Genomic DNA, 15,265 nt, shown 5'->3' on the forward strand with positions numbered 1-15,265 from the left:
TCTCTTCTTCCTCGTCTTCTGCCCAGTGTGGTCAGCAAGCTAACACGTATGTTATTAAAGTCCGGTCTGTTATACTATTGTTCAAATCCTGCAGAGGCGTCAGCTCGACTTTTAACCACACGCAGCACGATTTCTGTCTCCTCCCTCTTTCTGCCTGTTAGGCACTTGACACATCTCCTGTAGGAGCAGTGTCCAGCTGTTAAGCTTGTTCAGTCTGAACTCTCGCTCTCTCCTCCCCTCAGATTTCTTCTCTTTCAGTATCGGTCGGGTCTGCGGGTCAGCCTTGTGTCCGGAGGGAAGGTTATCCCAGTTGAGCACTTTGAGGTGCCAGCGTCTGTACCAGCAGGTCGAGCAGCAGAGCCAGGGTATCGCCTGGGTGCATTCTGTGGCGTCCTCTGAACCGGCGTGTGTGTTATTGAGTGAGGTCGTCTCAGTCTGCACTCTGTCTGTAAAAGTGCTGCAGTAAACATCCAGAGCTCTACTCAAATATACGAGCTTCTGATGTAACCAGGCAACAGCTCCAGGAGGACCAATGGGATGGGAGGGGCTGACGCTGGGAGCCTATTGTAAAGTGGGAATGAGTTCTGTGGGCCAATCGCGAGGCAGAAAGTGGGAGGGGTGGTTGTTTTTTTTGGTCCAGTCAGTGGTGACTATAAGTCAGCAGTTATTACAGCCGGCCCAGTGGGCTGTGTAATCGCATGCACACACGCACACGCACACACACGCACACACACACAAGCATAAATGTACACACAAGATGCATAAAATCACACACACCTGAGTCTATGAGCCCTCTGTGATGGCAGCCATTCCTCAGCTTCTCAAACAATCACAGGCACTAATACATTAAACAAATTACTGAACACGAAGGGATGGAAAAACATAAAGAGCCGATCATGAAGGGGGAGAAAGAGAGGGAGCACAGAGAGGAGGAGGAAGAGGACAGAGGGAGGCAGGAAACCAGCAGCAGAGGAAAAAAAAGGGACATTAAAGTGTTGCAAACGTGCATTTCAGGTCGTCTGTGGCTTCACTGTATGTGTGTCGACGTTGTGCAACGCTGATAATCATGACTGAATCAAAACACTCGCGAGGAAACTAGGTTAGTCCCTGTTGTCCTCATAATGTTTCTGTGTGTCAGCCTGCATGTTTCCAATTGGATGAGAATTCAGATCGACTTCTCTCAAATCAAAGTAAGAGGCAATTTCATACTGGAGACAATATGAGCTTCTACAAAGCACGAGAAAGACAAGGAGAGCAAAAAAGGGGTTTAATGTACCGTTTGACTGCGACAGAATGCTTTGAGAATGTACTCTAACAAAGCTGTGTCACAAAGAGAAGCAATGAAGACAAAGAATGTCGGATACTTGACTGAAAGATGAGGTTTTCCAATCTAAACTATATTCTCCAAAGGGGCCACTCGGACCGCTTTGCCTCTAAAGCTGCAGCAACATTTTGCTTAGACGAGGACAAAACAAGTCTGGTTTATCAGAAACATTATAAACAGCAATTTTAAGATGCGAGCCGTGGCTTCCAGAGATGTTTGGCATCTCACTGCGGGACAGCAATGAACAAGATTTATTAAGTTAAAGCTTCGTCCACCCTTAGTGGCACGGCGCCCACTGAGCAGCCAATCCAAATGTCTGAAGAGCCATACATCATGTCGAAACACGACCTGAATAGTGAACACACATTACAAACAAAATGGATTGCTGGTAAAAAAGTCAATTCGCACAAAAGTAAAATTTTGTGTAATCTATGAACACAGTACTACTTTCACTTCCCAGAAGCTTCTGCCTGATCAGGACAGTGTGAGCAAGAGATAATGTGCTGCTGTTCTTTTGTCTTTGAAAGATTAAAGCGTGAGGTCCTGACCATAAAAACATCCACATAATGTTCTGTTATGATGTGGAGATGTGACATCTAGAATACAACACAGTTCCCTGAAGTGGCTCTGAGCACTTATATTTTCATGACTTTCTATGACAAAGTTGAAGCACACAAAAGTAAGAAAATGGCCACTGAATCTATACAGCAAAAATACTTCCAATGATGCAGACACTGCAGTTTATCTGTTGACAGGCGACTAGAATATGAGGATTTGCTGCTTTTATCGACTTTGTATCACAGGAAATTAAATATTTTTGGTCTACAGACTGCTGATTGGACATTGCGAGCAATGTGAGGACACCAGAATTGACAGTGAAACAAATCATTAGTTGCAGCTCTGGTCTTTATAGATACCTGGCTTGTGCACTAATTTACATGGTGTCTTGTTGACCCTTTCTGAAACCTGTCAACCAATCAGAATGAGTGTTTTTCATGACCATAGCATGTTGTACAATACAATGCAAGAGAAACGAACAAGTGAAACCAGCGTAGCAGAATACACTGTGGGACAAAGTGTGCTTGGAAGTGACTGATCGTAAAATACTCCAACAGTCCTTAATTTAATCAGAGGGTTTAATTTTAAACTCTGTTATCAGTTTTTAGTCTAATTCAGTTTAAAATCTACGACATTCCAGAAATTCCTGAAGGAAATGAAAACAGGACAAGAGAGAATAAAAGTTATCCAACTGCGGTCATGAACTATTAACTCGATTTGGCTGAAGTTTGGTGTTGGTTTGTCCTTCCTGGTATTATTCTTGGCTAACTCTAATCTCAAACTTTATCACCTGTGACTAACACAAAGCGACGACAGAGGCGACGTGTCGACAATCAAAATAAATCTTTTTCCATGATGATTTATGAACGTGAGCGCTCCTTAGAAAGCCAGATAGGACGGCTGTACCAGAACTGTGGGTGAGACCTGATAGCACACACGCGGAGTGCTGATATCTAGGTCAGTTTGTGTATCGTGTTACACGCTGTGCCCAGCTCTCCGCCCAGGCCTCCACACAACCAGGAAGTGAAGTGTGAGGAGAGCAGGGAAAGGAGGACACGAAATAAGAGAAGCTGAAGGAATGAGAGAAGACCGGTACAACTGTATTGACTACTTTATACATCTAATCATAACGAGTAAGAGTGAATGCTTTGAGTCTTAAATGGAGCACACAGCGATAAGACGTATCTCTGAAGAATGATTAACTCCTGAAGTAAACAGTTTGTTATCTGTACTATACATTACTATGTGAAGGTGCTTTAAAGAAGACACGGGCTGTTTTGAACCCTCTCTGTGCGGGTGTGTTCAGGCGCACAGCGAAATGCAGTTCTTCAAAGACATTTTTAAAACAACAATCAACCAAAATCTCATTTTCCTTTCAGCTATTACTGCGGGTTCACGCTAACTTCGAGAAAATGTTTGATATTATAATCCAACATTTTGATTAATCGCTTCCAGTGTGCACAGAAGCACAGAACAGAATTTGAATCGGGCAAATTAAGAGAATGTCAAGTGTATTTTTGGACAATTACTGTGATCTAATAAATTATTATTGCTTCATATAAAAATGTTACATCTTACAGTTTTTCATATTTTTTAAATATTCTGGTCAGAATATAAACATAAAGCCAACAAAACGAGTGGATATGATCCCCGAACTATGTCAAAACACCAAAAGCACACAGCTGACACTCCTGTCCTGACATATTTACTGTATTTATTTGCATTTCTAAGGCAAACAGACCGCAGTGGAAACAGTATGTGACAGGGCACTGATTAGCTGCACTGAAGAAAAACCAAACAGAGAAGAGGGTCAACACTGAAACACATACTGTCCGAGCAGAAATGTGAACTGTGTCACCACGAGGGGCACCAACACGCACCAAGTGCCAAGACAGTGACAGAAAGCAGAGAAAAGACTGCTCTGTGAAATATGCATTTTAAGACACAAGAAGACACTGCAAGAACCCAGAGACAGGTAAGAAGGCAAGAATCAAGGAAGGTTTGGGTGAATAAAAGCTTTACTTTCACAAACCGCCTGCATTGCTTGTTCAGAGCATCTCTGCTCTGACCACAGAAAATCAGTCAGTCATTTTTTCTGCTAATCGTATCTACAGAGTCTAGAGGCCCCTTTAAACTGAGCAAATTCTGGGAGATGAAAAGCTGACAACTGTGGGAGTAACGTGGTAAAATCTTTGGTCATCGCTCCAAAACAGTGGTCCTTGAACACATCTACCAATGGCAGATGTGGAGCTTTGGTTGGCAATCAAATGTGAGGAGCATTCTTGAATCAAGTTCGTGGAAAAACAACTAACTGCCAAAGCTTGTTTAATGTTGTGCTGCATTTTTTAAGCATCCGAGCAGCACAGACGGACGAGCGAGCTGGTGCCTCATTTCCATTTTACTCCTTTTACATCGTAGCTTTATTCATTCATTCATCCCCCATCATTCATTAGTTATACAATCTGACTTGCCATATGCCGTATCGCACAGTCTGATATAGATTTTATTCAACTCGTCTGTTGACGACTGTTTCTGCTGCTTGCATGGAGGCTCCTTTGTAAACTTTCTGTGCCTGCATGAATCATCAGGTGTAAAAAGTAAAAGCACTTGACCTCAAAGAGACGACTCTTCATATATTTACATCTGTGTTTGCTTTGTGTGGATGCAGACATGCACACACTGTTGGCAACAAACAGACAGAAGGCAGCTCTGCAGCGCGGTGTAGAGTCACACCGGGATATAAATAATTTCCACGGCCACATAAAAATAAAAGGAAGTAACTGACACGAGGGGATTCATGGAGAATGCTTTTAAGAAGTGCAGGACTGGTCATCAGCAACGTGAGACGCTGCGTACGTCAGTCCTGCTGGGATGGTCGTAATGGCGAGGAATGACGAGCAAGAAGGAAGCAGGAGGGCTCCAACTCGAGGACAGAACTGAAGACAAGTGTTTTATAATGTGTTTAAATGCTACCTTCTGCGTTGACCTTTTCCCTCCTGAGGTCTGATATTGCATTTTCACTCAGAGCGAAAATCAATAAATCGTTCACAAGTACGGACGCTTTCCAATTCTCCCGCCCTCTCCTTGCTCCCTCATGACCTTCTCCGCCCTCTGATTCTCCGCTCCTTCCATTAAATCCTCCCTCCCTCGGCTCCTCCTCACCGGGCCCAGGAGTTCATCCCAAGAGCCCTCTTCCTCAGCCTGCCAGGATATTTCAGTGGCCTCATGAAAAATACTTTCCACAGGGAGACGAGGAGACGAGGACATCAGAAGAGGAGGGCGGGAGGGACGTAGTGACGGGGGAAGAAGGGAGCTCAGAAGAGAAATACCAGGGATTATATATAGATTTGAAATGAGCAGAGGCTGTCAGCATTTAAGGTGTGTGTGTGTCTGTGTGTGTGTGTCTGTGCGTTGGCTGACAGAGTCTATTAAGAGAGCACTGCAACAGCCACAGAGGACAGACTTCCCTGTCTGTCAAGTGCGAGACAAACAACTCAACCACAGTTAATGTTGAGTCACTCGACGGGAACTTTCTCTCTCTTTCAGTGCTGTCAAAAGCAGTTATGTGTCAAAGAATAAGTGATGTACACGCGGAGCAGCGAGACGTTCTCTAAACAAACAAACCGAGTGGTTTCCAGCGAAACATGCATGTGTACGTTGACTCATCAAACCTTTCATGACAGTACTTAAGGTTTTATTTACTGACATTTTGAGACAATGGAGAAGGGAAACACGGCTTTCTGTAGGAAACTGAAAGACAAACAATAAATCAGTGATAATGAATCTTGAAGATGAAAGACTCGAAAAATGCTGAAAACCAAAACAAAACCTCACAGCTGGTTTTCCATGACAGGCGCTCTGTGTTTAAACTGACATCACACATTCTTCGAATTCTTGAAACTAAACCGAAAAGACGTGAAAGGGACCAAATGATCTTAACATGACAGGCACCGAAACAGATTAATTAAACGATTAATTGACTGACAGACGATTATGAGTACAATTTTTCCACAAACGTGTTTAATAACTCATCATCTGCTGGAATTACAGAGCTTTGGGATCTCGCCTGAGGTTTGTTACAAGTGGACAAGTGAACTAAAAGAAGACAGTTTCTATTTAAATATAAAAAGCATGTATGTCATTAAATTTTGAATAAATGCTTGTTGGCCTCAAAAGAAGCCAGAGCTCGATATTTTTAGCAATTTAAACAGATGCATAAAGCTCTGGGTCTCCATTATCTAAATAGCTTTGTAGTGTAGGCTGTCAAGTACAGGGTCTACAAACACAGCATTAATCCCCCCGACCAGACACCGAGGTCAGACAAGGTCACGGGGGATGATGGCTGCAGGCGTGCACGGCTAAGAGACAATTAAACTAAAACAATCACATGAGACTTAGAGATAAAAAAAAGTCGGGCCATCGCTGTTTACTTTAAATAATTTGCTACGTCTTTCTTCATCAGCAGTGTTTAAGGCTTTGAGCGCCAATGGACAACAGCTGCAACCTGAAGCTGAACTCCAGTAAAACACACACAGAGGAATCCATCCGCGTTGGCCCACAAACACTGTATTAACCACTAAACCATTGAGATGCCAAAGATGAGGACACTCTTTGCTGCTATCCATGACCTTAGGTACCATGACACACCCTGCTGAACTCGGGCACGATGGCCTTAAAGTGGGACAGCAGCATCCTGACAGCATGTTCTCAATGTTAACATGCTGTCTTGATCCAGTACAGACAACTACAGGGCCGACGTCCGTGTGTTACAGTGAGCGAGAGAGAGAGACGTGTGTGCTGTATGGCCTGAGTCATGAGTGTGTGTAGTGTAAGAAACTCTGTGTGTGTGTGTGTGTGTGTGTGTGTGTGTGTGTGTGTGTGTGTGTGTGTACGTGGATTATGGATTACAGCCTGTAATCATCTTAAAGGCCAGTAGGACAAGGCTAGCAGCATGACCCTGAGACACACACACACACACACACACACACACACACACACACACACACACACACACACACACACAGAGTAAAGAATCACAGAGGACTGATTTATTGTGCTACGCTGCTTTATAACGTTGCCTTTATCTAACAGCTAGCAAGCTACTGAGCAGCTGGAGCAATGCAGTGCGGTCTGTGCTGGTTGGACACAGGTTTTAAGAAATTCCTAGTTTAAATGAGCACGAGTCACGACATGTTTGCGGATAAAAAAGCATAAACTGATGCAGGTTAGTTCTCTGAGGAGACAGACTGAAGTTTGACTCAAACTGTGTCTCTTATGTGCTATAAATGACAGTAATGTAAGTGCAGCAGCACAATACAGAGCATAAAGAGACAGCCAACCACGCTAGTTTAAAGAACAAGCCCAGTTCCAGTATAAATGAGAACGCACTGCCAGCAAAGCACTGGTTGCATCTGGCCCTACAGATCATCAGTATCAGATCATTCGAATCAACAGTCGAAGCCTTTCAGGGAAGCACTTTGCAGCTTTGATTCTGAAGGGCTCTATAAATAAATCTTTATTTACTCACTCACTTCCTTTGAGTTCTGAGTTAATCGCCACAGCACAACCCTGATGAAGACTTGGTCAAAATACTGTGCTGCTCTGAACTGAAGACATAATAAAATGACTCGAATGATTCGAACAGGACTAGCTGTAAACATTAGCAGGATGATAAAAAGCTGTGCTTCCTGCTCCTGTAGATACGTTTTTGAGTTGGTTTGTTCCCACGTCTACTCATTAAGCAGAAAATGTGAGTGAAACTTCACACATTCCTAACAAGCATTATCATCTCTTCTGTTCACTACACACTGATGCAGCCTCTCTGTTCGCTTTAGATCTCTGGGTGCTGTGCTCAGTAATCAACTTAAAAGAGATCAGCAGATCAGAAGAACCTGAGGAGATCTGCATGTTCCTTCAGGGGGATTGAACTCTGGTCCTTCAGTCTGGAGGGAGACTCATTATCTTGCGTACGTGAGCGTCTGCATGTGTGCATCAGACCTTCGACTTCTGATCGGTTCGCAGCTACAGAACATCAACAGGTCAGAACAAGAGCTCTGCATCGTTTGGTGGGACCAAGTGGAAACTGCTGCCGATCACGCTGTCAGACCGCTGAGCGCTGCTGCCACTGATTACTGTATTCAAACTTGAACACTAATAAAGAGAAGCTTAATATTTCATCGGGTGAGGCGATGCCGCTTGACAAACTTATTCAGGACTGCACAGATTTATAGTCTGTGTAATAAACACTTCTAATGACACAAGCAGTACTGAGAAAGCAGTGTAACTCTACCCACGACCCTGACCTCTCCTGTGCCAAGACACACCTACTCTAAATCAGTCTCATTTGCTTACCATTAGCCAGTAATGAATGTCTAAAAATAACCAATTTTCTTGTAATCATTCAGTTGTTTTGCTTTGACCTTATGGTAGTTTTAGCTAAAACTACTGAAAAAGATAAAAAAACAAACGACCCAAACTCATCATTAAGAAAGTGAGAGTGGGAAAAGTTCACAGGTGTCACAGGTTCACAGCTGGGATCTTATCATAATGTACAGTGAGTCCACGACACAACAAAGAAAAGCTGAGCGAGACAAGCAGCTGATAGAGCGACCACATCCCAAACTGGCCCGGTCGACTATTAGTGGATAACATGGGACCACGTCCTGGGTAATAAATGCAGTCCAGCCTGGACTTTTGTCACATGTCGTTCCTCCTCTCAAAAAAATCTGTCTTATATAATATGACGATTTACAGCAGTTGTGTCTCACCTGGCGGCGGGGCTGTCATCAGTGTGTGTGTGTCGTGGTGAGTCAGAGGAGGCAGGACCCTCGTCCCCGTCCTGAGGCAGCTCTTCACATTCTGCCTCACACCTCTCATCATCCAGCAGCTCTGTGATCTGACGACAGACAGGGAGGGACACAAAAGGTTAGCGTCTAAAAAAAAACCTTTATAGAGACGAAAAAGCACCTGAAGACACTGTTCATTGCAGGACTGAAGACACAAAGAAGTTCTTTTTCAAATCTAATCTGAAGTTGGATGTTTTTGTGATTTATTACTATAGGATAATGTGATTCATGGTTAATATACTCAAATTAAAATTCTAAGAAATAACCTGGAACAATAATGACTTAAATTTATTAAAAAATTGAATAAATAAAAATGCAAATCCTGTATTCTCTACACTTATTCTTATGCCAAAAGTAGTAAAAACACTAATGCCAGTTTAAAAAAAAAAAAAAAAAAAATCTTCAATACTCGAGGTGAAAAGTGCAGAAGCAGCTAATGACGCTGGCATTTACCGGCCTCAGGAGAGGTCAGTGCAGAGGATAACAGTTCCTGTTCCTGGTCTTTTGTCCCTTGAATTACCAAGAATAAGATGGACAAATCACATTGACAAAAGGTCACAGAAAAGATTTGTTTCACCAATTTGGTAACAAAGTTGAGTTATCCTGCAGATTTCGAAGATCATCAACATCTTTGAATGATAAAAAAAATGACGCTGGCGATTCATTATGACCTTCAGAAAGCATGAATGTGCAGTGCGTGCACATTACGCTTTGTTATGTAAGAGGTCTAAGTATAGATGGAGCTAATGAGCGACACATCAACACCGCAGATACCGCAGTAAGCAGGGAGATATAAAGAGAAAGAAGGAATAACGGGAGAAGGGGTGAGGCCTCTAAGTAGGGTTAAGTGATATATCGTTTACATGCTGACTGAGTGATGAATCTGCCACACTGCAGAGGGCTCCAAGACACGCTAACAAACCTATTTAACTGCTCAACATAAAACGAAAACTTGGCAACAACCAATAATAGCCCAACTTAAATACACGTTGTTACAATCATCATCACTCAGGAGGAGGAGGAGGAGAGCTGATGGTGGGAAAACTGCTATACTTATACGAGTTAAAACCTCCATATATCACGTGAAATTATGCCTATTATGTAAATCTAACGCAACACATAATACAAGAAACGAACATCAAAATGTCCTTTGATTCAAGTTCTGCGCTAGTTTGAAGGTAGAGGTCAAGTAGAGGGAGTGAGGAGGACAGGAGGACGGTGGAGGGAGGGAAGAGGAGGGAGCGATGGAGGGCAGAGTGTAATGAATCTGACCGTAAACAAGAGATGGAAGACAGGAGGGAGAAAAAGGGAAGGGAGGTAGATGCTGGGGAGAGAAAGGGAGGGTAATAAATACGTAGTGACTGGGAAACAGAAGTAATATAAGTGGGAAAAAGTCTGAAAGGAACGAGGGTGAAAAGGTCATGAACCACATTTGCCCCCCTGAGACTTTCTTCTGCCGTTCGTCCTCCTTTCTCCTTTCTTCCCTCCTTCGCTCTTCTCAACAGCAACCCCATCTGCTGCTGTCGCTGCGTCGTTGCTACGGCAACACCTCTGTTCCAAGAGCCCTGATTGGCTGTCGGGGAATTCTTGCATCGTCACATGTGCAGATCGGGGAGGATGACTCACGACACTCCTCTGTGTGTGTGTGTGTGTGTGTGTGATGGTATAAGGTAAAGAGATCCAGCCCCATTTTCACATCTTTTCCTTCTGAGCAGAAAATTCATATTTGCTTTTCAAATTCAGGCCTCACAGCGACGTGCTCTTTGCGTTGGCGTGCAGCTAAGCAGAGACGCACCGTGACGTGCATCATCTCCGTGTGTAGGTGTCTGTAAAATGTTAACTAAATGTCTAAATGGTGTGAAAAGCTGAGAAACAATGATTTCTCACCACACCCTCTCACTCCAGAGCGCCGTGCGCGTATGAGCAAAGAAACAACAAAACGCGGCTGATGCTGCCTTATTGTGCTTGAGCAGACGGCAAGAAACTGCAGTTAAAGAGCTCAATTTATCTTAAAACTCTCCCTGTAATCCATCTGGCGGCCGTCTGAGTCAGCCACTGACCGTCAGAGGTAAACTCGGAGCAATGACTCAAACGCACCACTTCAGATTTGACTATAAGTTTCATGTATACTCAATTGTTGACTAGTAATGTCACACTTTGAAAACTTTTCCTAAGTGACCTTGACTCAGGGTCCTGTCTACATTATCATCATGTAAAATTCATTCAAAGCTTTTCACTGCTAGCATTAATGAACGCCGCCATGACCTTGGATTAAACACATCAGCTGCTGAGAGCGTATTCTCTGATAAGGTCGCTGATCAGTGATGTGGAAAAATGCCTGGACATCCTGTTAAAATAAATACGTTTATACCGGTTAAAATGCAGGAGCTGACATAATGAAGCCTGAACGTACTGTCCAACTGTCCTCTGGGCTGCAGGCCTTCATTCATGTGAACAGTGCCGTGAATGTGATCGAGGATCTGCTGAGTAAGTCATCAGAAAGCCTCTGAGGTGATGTAACAATATTAGAGGATAAGAGTTGTTAAATCCTCTGTCAGGATGACCTGGAATGGTCATTCATAGAGCTGAAAATATTATCCCCTGATGTAAGTCTGTGGAAAATTTTAATCATGTTAACTCACAAATCAGAGTTTGAAGAAAGGAGTCGCTGCGTGCGTTTCTGTGTGTTACTTAGGCTTTTGGTACACAAGTGCGTCTCTGTGTGGCACGAGTGGGTGAAACGACAAGAATGAGAGCGCCCTGGAACAAAAGGTCTTGAACTTGGCCCTGGTTTAGTGGTCCGGTCCAGGTTTTCTGGGTGGAAAACAACAAGTCTGACTGACATCACTGGTTGAACTGTTAGTGGGCCAAGAACACAGAACAATGACACTGACTGCGACTGACATCACGAGTCTCAAACTGTGGCCTACATCTGAGGTCTTCAAGGCTCTTCTGTGTCCTTCTTTCATCCTGATGTTCGATAAGCATCAACGCGGTGGGTACACTGGACCTTTGTACAACATGTGCAGGTCTTTTTTCACTGGTTTCACCACGTCTGACACTGAGAAAAACATCAGGAAGATTAACAGCTTTTTTCTGGTTTGGAAAACTTCGAGGTGTTTGAGATTCATCCAGCTGTGGAGAAGATGCTGAATCGTCAGGCGGATTTTGTTGGAGGGCGTGTGAGCTGGCTTATGGTTTTTCTTTTCATGATTTCAACCTTTCATGTGATGATCTAATATTTATGGATTTTCCCCTTCATTTTTTATGCTACTTGCTGCTAGTTTCAAAGAAAGCTTTGCATGGGAAGGATCCGAGCGCAGGGTTTAGTTTTTGATTTCCTTTGTTGTTTACAGTGGATCAGAAACACAAGTTCTCAGCCTTGGTGAGGGTCATATGGCCCCTGTCCGATGCAGGAAAGCTGACCCACTGTAGGTTTGGTCATCAGCCATTCAGTCAACCCACAGTCTGTCTTAATCTAATCACCACCTGCCCTGCTGCACCAATAAACACGCTGAGCAGTCCACAAGTACACAGGTATTTTTCAAAACAGCTTCTTCTATTCGCTTTGGCCTTTCACCCAAAGGTCAGAGGTCACTGCTAATGAAGCTTTTGGAGTTTCCAGGGCGAAGATATCCAGAAACTCTGTTTGCAGTGTTGACGTGTAGACAGAGAAAAAAAGGTTTTCGGCTTGTGGCGACAGAGTGCGAGCCATTATCTCCTGTGTTTACAGCAGGTCGTGTGTTATGGCAGAAATGGCCGAAATAGTGCTGACAGGGAGGCAGTACAATGCAGGCTACGCCTTTGCCATAGTGGGATTCTTAATTTAGTGGTTGGTAGGTAGCCTGCTGGTAATAGCTTTTTCAGGCTTCTGATTGGCCAGGATGGCTTTGAGTTTGGGGTTATATCGCCGGCCCTTGTTTCTGCATTTTCATCTGTTCAGAGGATAAAAACACTGAGATGCTCGTCAATGTCACACATCTCAGCCTGAGGGGAGATCACATTTGAATCCAGAGGGTACTCGGGAAACAGTGAGGCCTCCAAATGAGAAAAAAAACAGATTTTTTAAATAAACATTTTAGCATTCAAGTGTCAGAATTTGAGCAGTGGAAAGAGCTCTTTGTGTCGAGCTCTAAGCTGTTTGGTTTCTTCCCTCGGTGTGTTCCTGCACTGTTCACTTCCAGCAGTACCGCTGGAGATGAGCCCTCTGGCCTAACGTTCCTGCAGTGAGTGGGCCGTGTGATCCATCTCTCATCCCTACCTTCAAATGTGTTACAGGCTGATTTACAGACACTCACATTCTCTCCGACTGCTCATAAGATGCTGTCAAAGTAAATAAATCAACAATGCGGGCTGCGTATTTCTAAACACTGGATTAAAAAAAAAAACTGTAAACATGTGTGCAGGTGTGTGTTCATGCTACATGTCACCTGAGAGAGACATTTTACACCCCCCTGACTGTCCATGTAGGCCACCACCTCCGCTTTAAATAACTCCATGTTCCAACTTAAATAGGTTATTGCTCCACAGCTTATCACTGTGTCTCAGGATCATATAAATGTATATGACCCAACCTATATGGGTCACCCTCTGTGACAGCCTCTGGTATTTATAACATTAATCCACTCACCCTGGTCTACAGTACAGGACACAGCTATACATTCGCTGTGGCACCTGAAACATGGCTTCGCTCCAGAGGCACTTGACTAAGTTGGCAGAGACGAAGTAACAGGACACATCCTGATTCATTTATCTCCTACGGTTAAACTAACAGAGCTGGAAAAATAAGGCAGTCATTAAGAGGCTAATTAGTTAAGTAGACAGACAACAGACAGTCTGACCAAAACTGTGCCAGCAGGCTAGACAAGTCGCCACTAAAGCCCTTTAAAACACGGGATGTATAACACTGCTGGCTTCAATTATCTGTTAGTGGTGGCTGTGTCGTTCAGACATGGGGGGCCGTTAATGTTAATGTTCCTTGTGGCTTTATTCAGACTTGATCATGTATTTGACTGTTGTGCCTTCTTTTATAAAGCGCTTTGTGATGTAGTTTTTTGCTATTAAAATAAAGGTATTATTATTATTATTGCAGTGGATGGAGAAGAGAGTTCTCAGCTGCATCATACATTTTAAAATGTTTTGCTCACATCCTGTATGTAAAGTATTTTGCTCGCTGTTCATCGTATCGTCCATGCAGTCGGTATGAATGAGAATCCGAAATATAGCACCCGGCTGTGATTGTGATTTTGTTCTGTAACGCAAGGGGGAAAAAAACACACACAGCGTAGATGGGGCTGTGATTCAGCGGTAAAATTAAAGCCCGCACGTCATGTTTTCTCTACGGCAAAGCAAACAGTGGCCCTGAAAACACAGAGACACAAGCTTATTAAGATGGGACTGCTAACTTTTCAGGCTGCCCCATCGGTCCATTTCTAAGGGACATGAGTCAGAACAGAAGACGTTGCTTTCTAATGCCACAGGACGCAATGCGGCTGAGTGCAACTACTATGTTTTATGCCTTGTGTGCATGCTAAGAAACCACATGCTGACTCAACAGTAAAATACACGGACTACCTCAGCACTGACCAAGATGATGGCATTTTATAATCTGACTGAAAACAAATGAGTTCTGATTTTAATCATTTTCCACACTGTGTCCAGATATGCTGGCACTACAACGCTTCTTCAAACACTGAACCAAAACAAACACGGCAACATCATCTTCATCTTCTTCACCACAGCAACTGGTTTCATCGTAGCAACGACCAGCCTGGACGCAGCCTCGCTCTCACCTAAACAACAATTCAGCCGATTCCCATTTTGCCAACAAACAAGCCAAAATCCATCTTAGCACGTCTCAATGTTGGATCCACACCGGCTTTATTACGTTAATCCCAAACATGCCATGACACAACAACTGTCCTCTTGTCTGTCACTCCCTCCATCCTCCATGTTTTTCTCTTTTAAACTGCCCTTCCATCTTAAAATCTGTATTGTCTATTATTTCTGTAGTTTATATGAGTTGTTCTGACTAACCGTCTTAACTCAAAGCATCAAGCATGTGTTTCCTGTATGAAAGCAGGTGTGTGTGTGTGTGTGTGTGTGTGTGGGAGCTAATCCCCTTCATGAGGGTTGCTTCGCACAGACAGCCTTCCCCAGTGTAGTGCAGGGGCTGGAGGTGTGAGCTGCATGGTTACATCATCGCCAGCGTCTTTTCTTATCCTTCCCCTCCCTCGCCATCTCTCCCTCACTCCGTTTCTTTCTTCCTCTTCTCTCTCTCTGCACTCTCACCGTTTCTCCCTCATCTTCCTGGCTTCTTTTTTCTCCCTCGACTTCTCTAAACCACCCACTTTTTTGCCCTCTCTCTTACGTAAGACACATGGATCAGTGCACAGATGATTTGTCTTTACAGATTTTTCTCACCATCCCTCTCTGCTCCTTCTTCTGCTGCTCCTTTTCTCATTCTGTCTCCAGCTAATGTTATATTCTCATTCGTTTGACACGCCAGCCACTAAAACTGAGGACAACGGGAGACGAG

The 15,265-nt window shown here is 43.7% G+C and overlaps 1 protein-coding gene across 7 annotated transcripts in view; it reads right to left on the minus strand.

The window, feature by feature from the left end:
* The window catches only part of fam13b (family with sequence similarity 13 member B), a 70,507-nt gene that overhangs the window by 24,063 nt on the left and 31,179 nt on the right, over nt 1–15,265 (minus strand). For all 7 annotated transcript variants that reach the window (XM_076738822.1, XM_076738818.1, XM_076738819.1 and 4 more), the window contains exon 7: nt 8,650–8,777. In XM_076738822.1, coding sequence (XP_076594937.1) covers nt 8,650–8,777 — 128 coding nt within the window. The remainder of the gene's footprint in view (nt 1–8,649; nt 8,778–15,265) is intronic.

The sequence above is a fragment of the Chaetodon auriga genome, chromosome 9, assembly GCF_051107435.1.
Source record: "Chaetodon auriga isolate fChaAug3 chromosome 9, fChaAug3.hap1, whole genome shotgun sequence".
NCBI lineage: Eukaryota > Metazoa > Chordata > Actinopteri > Chaetodontiformes > Chaetodontidae > Chaetodon > Chaetodon auriga.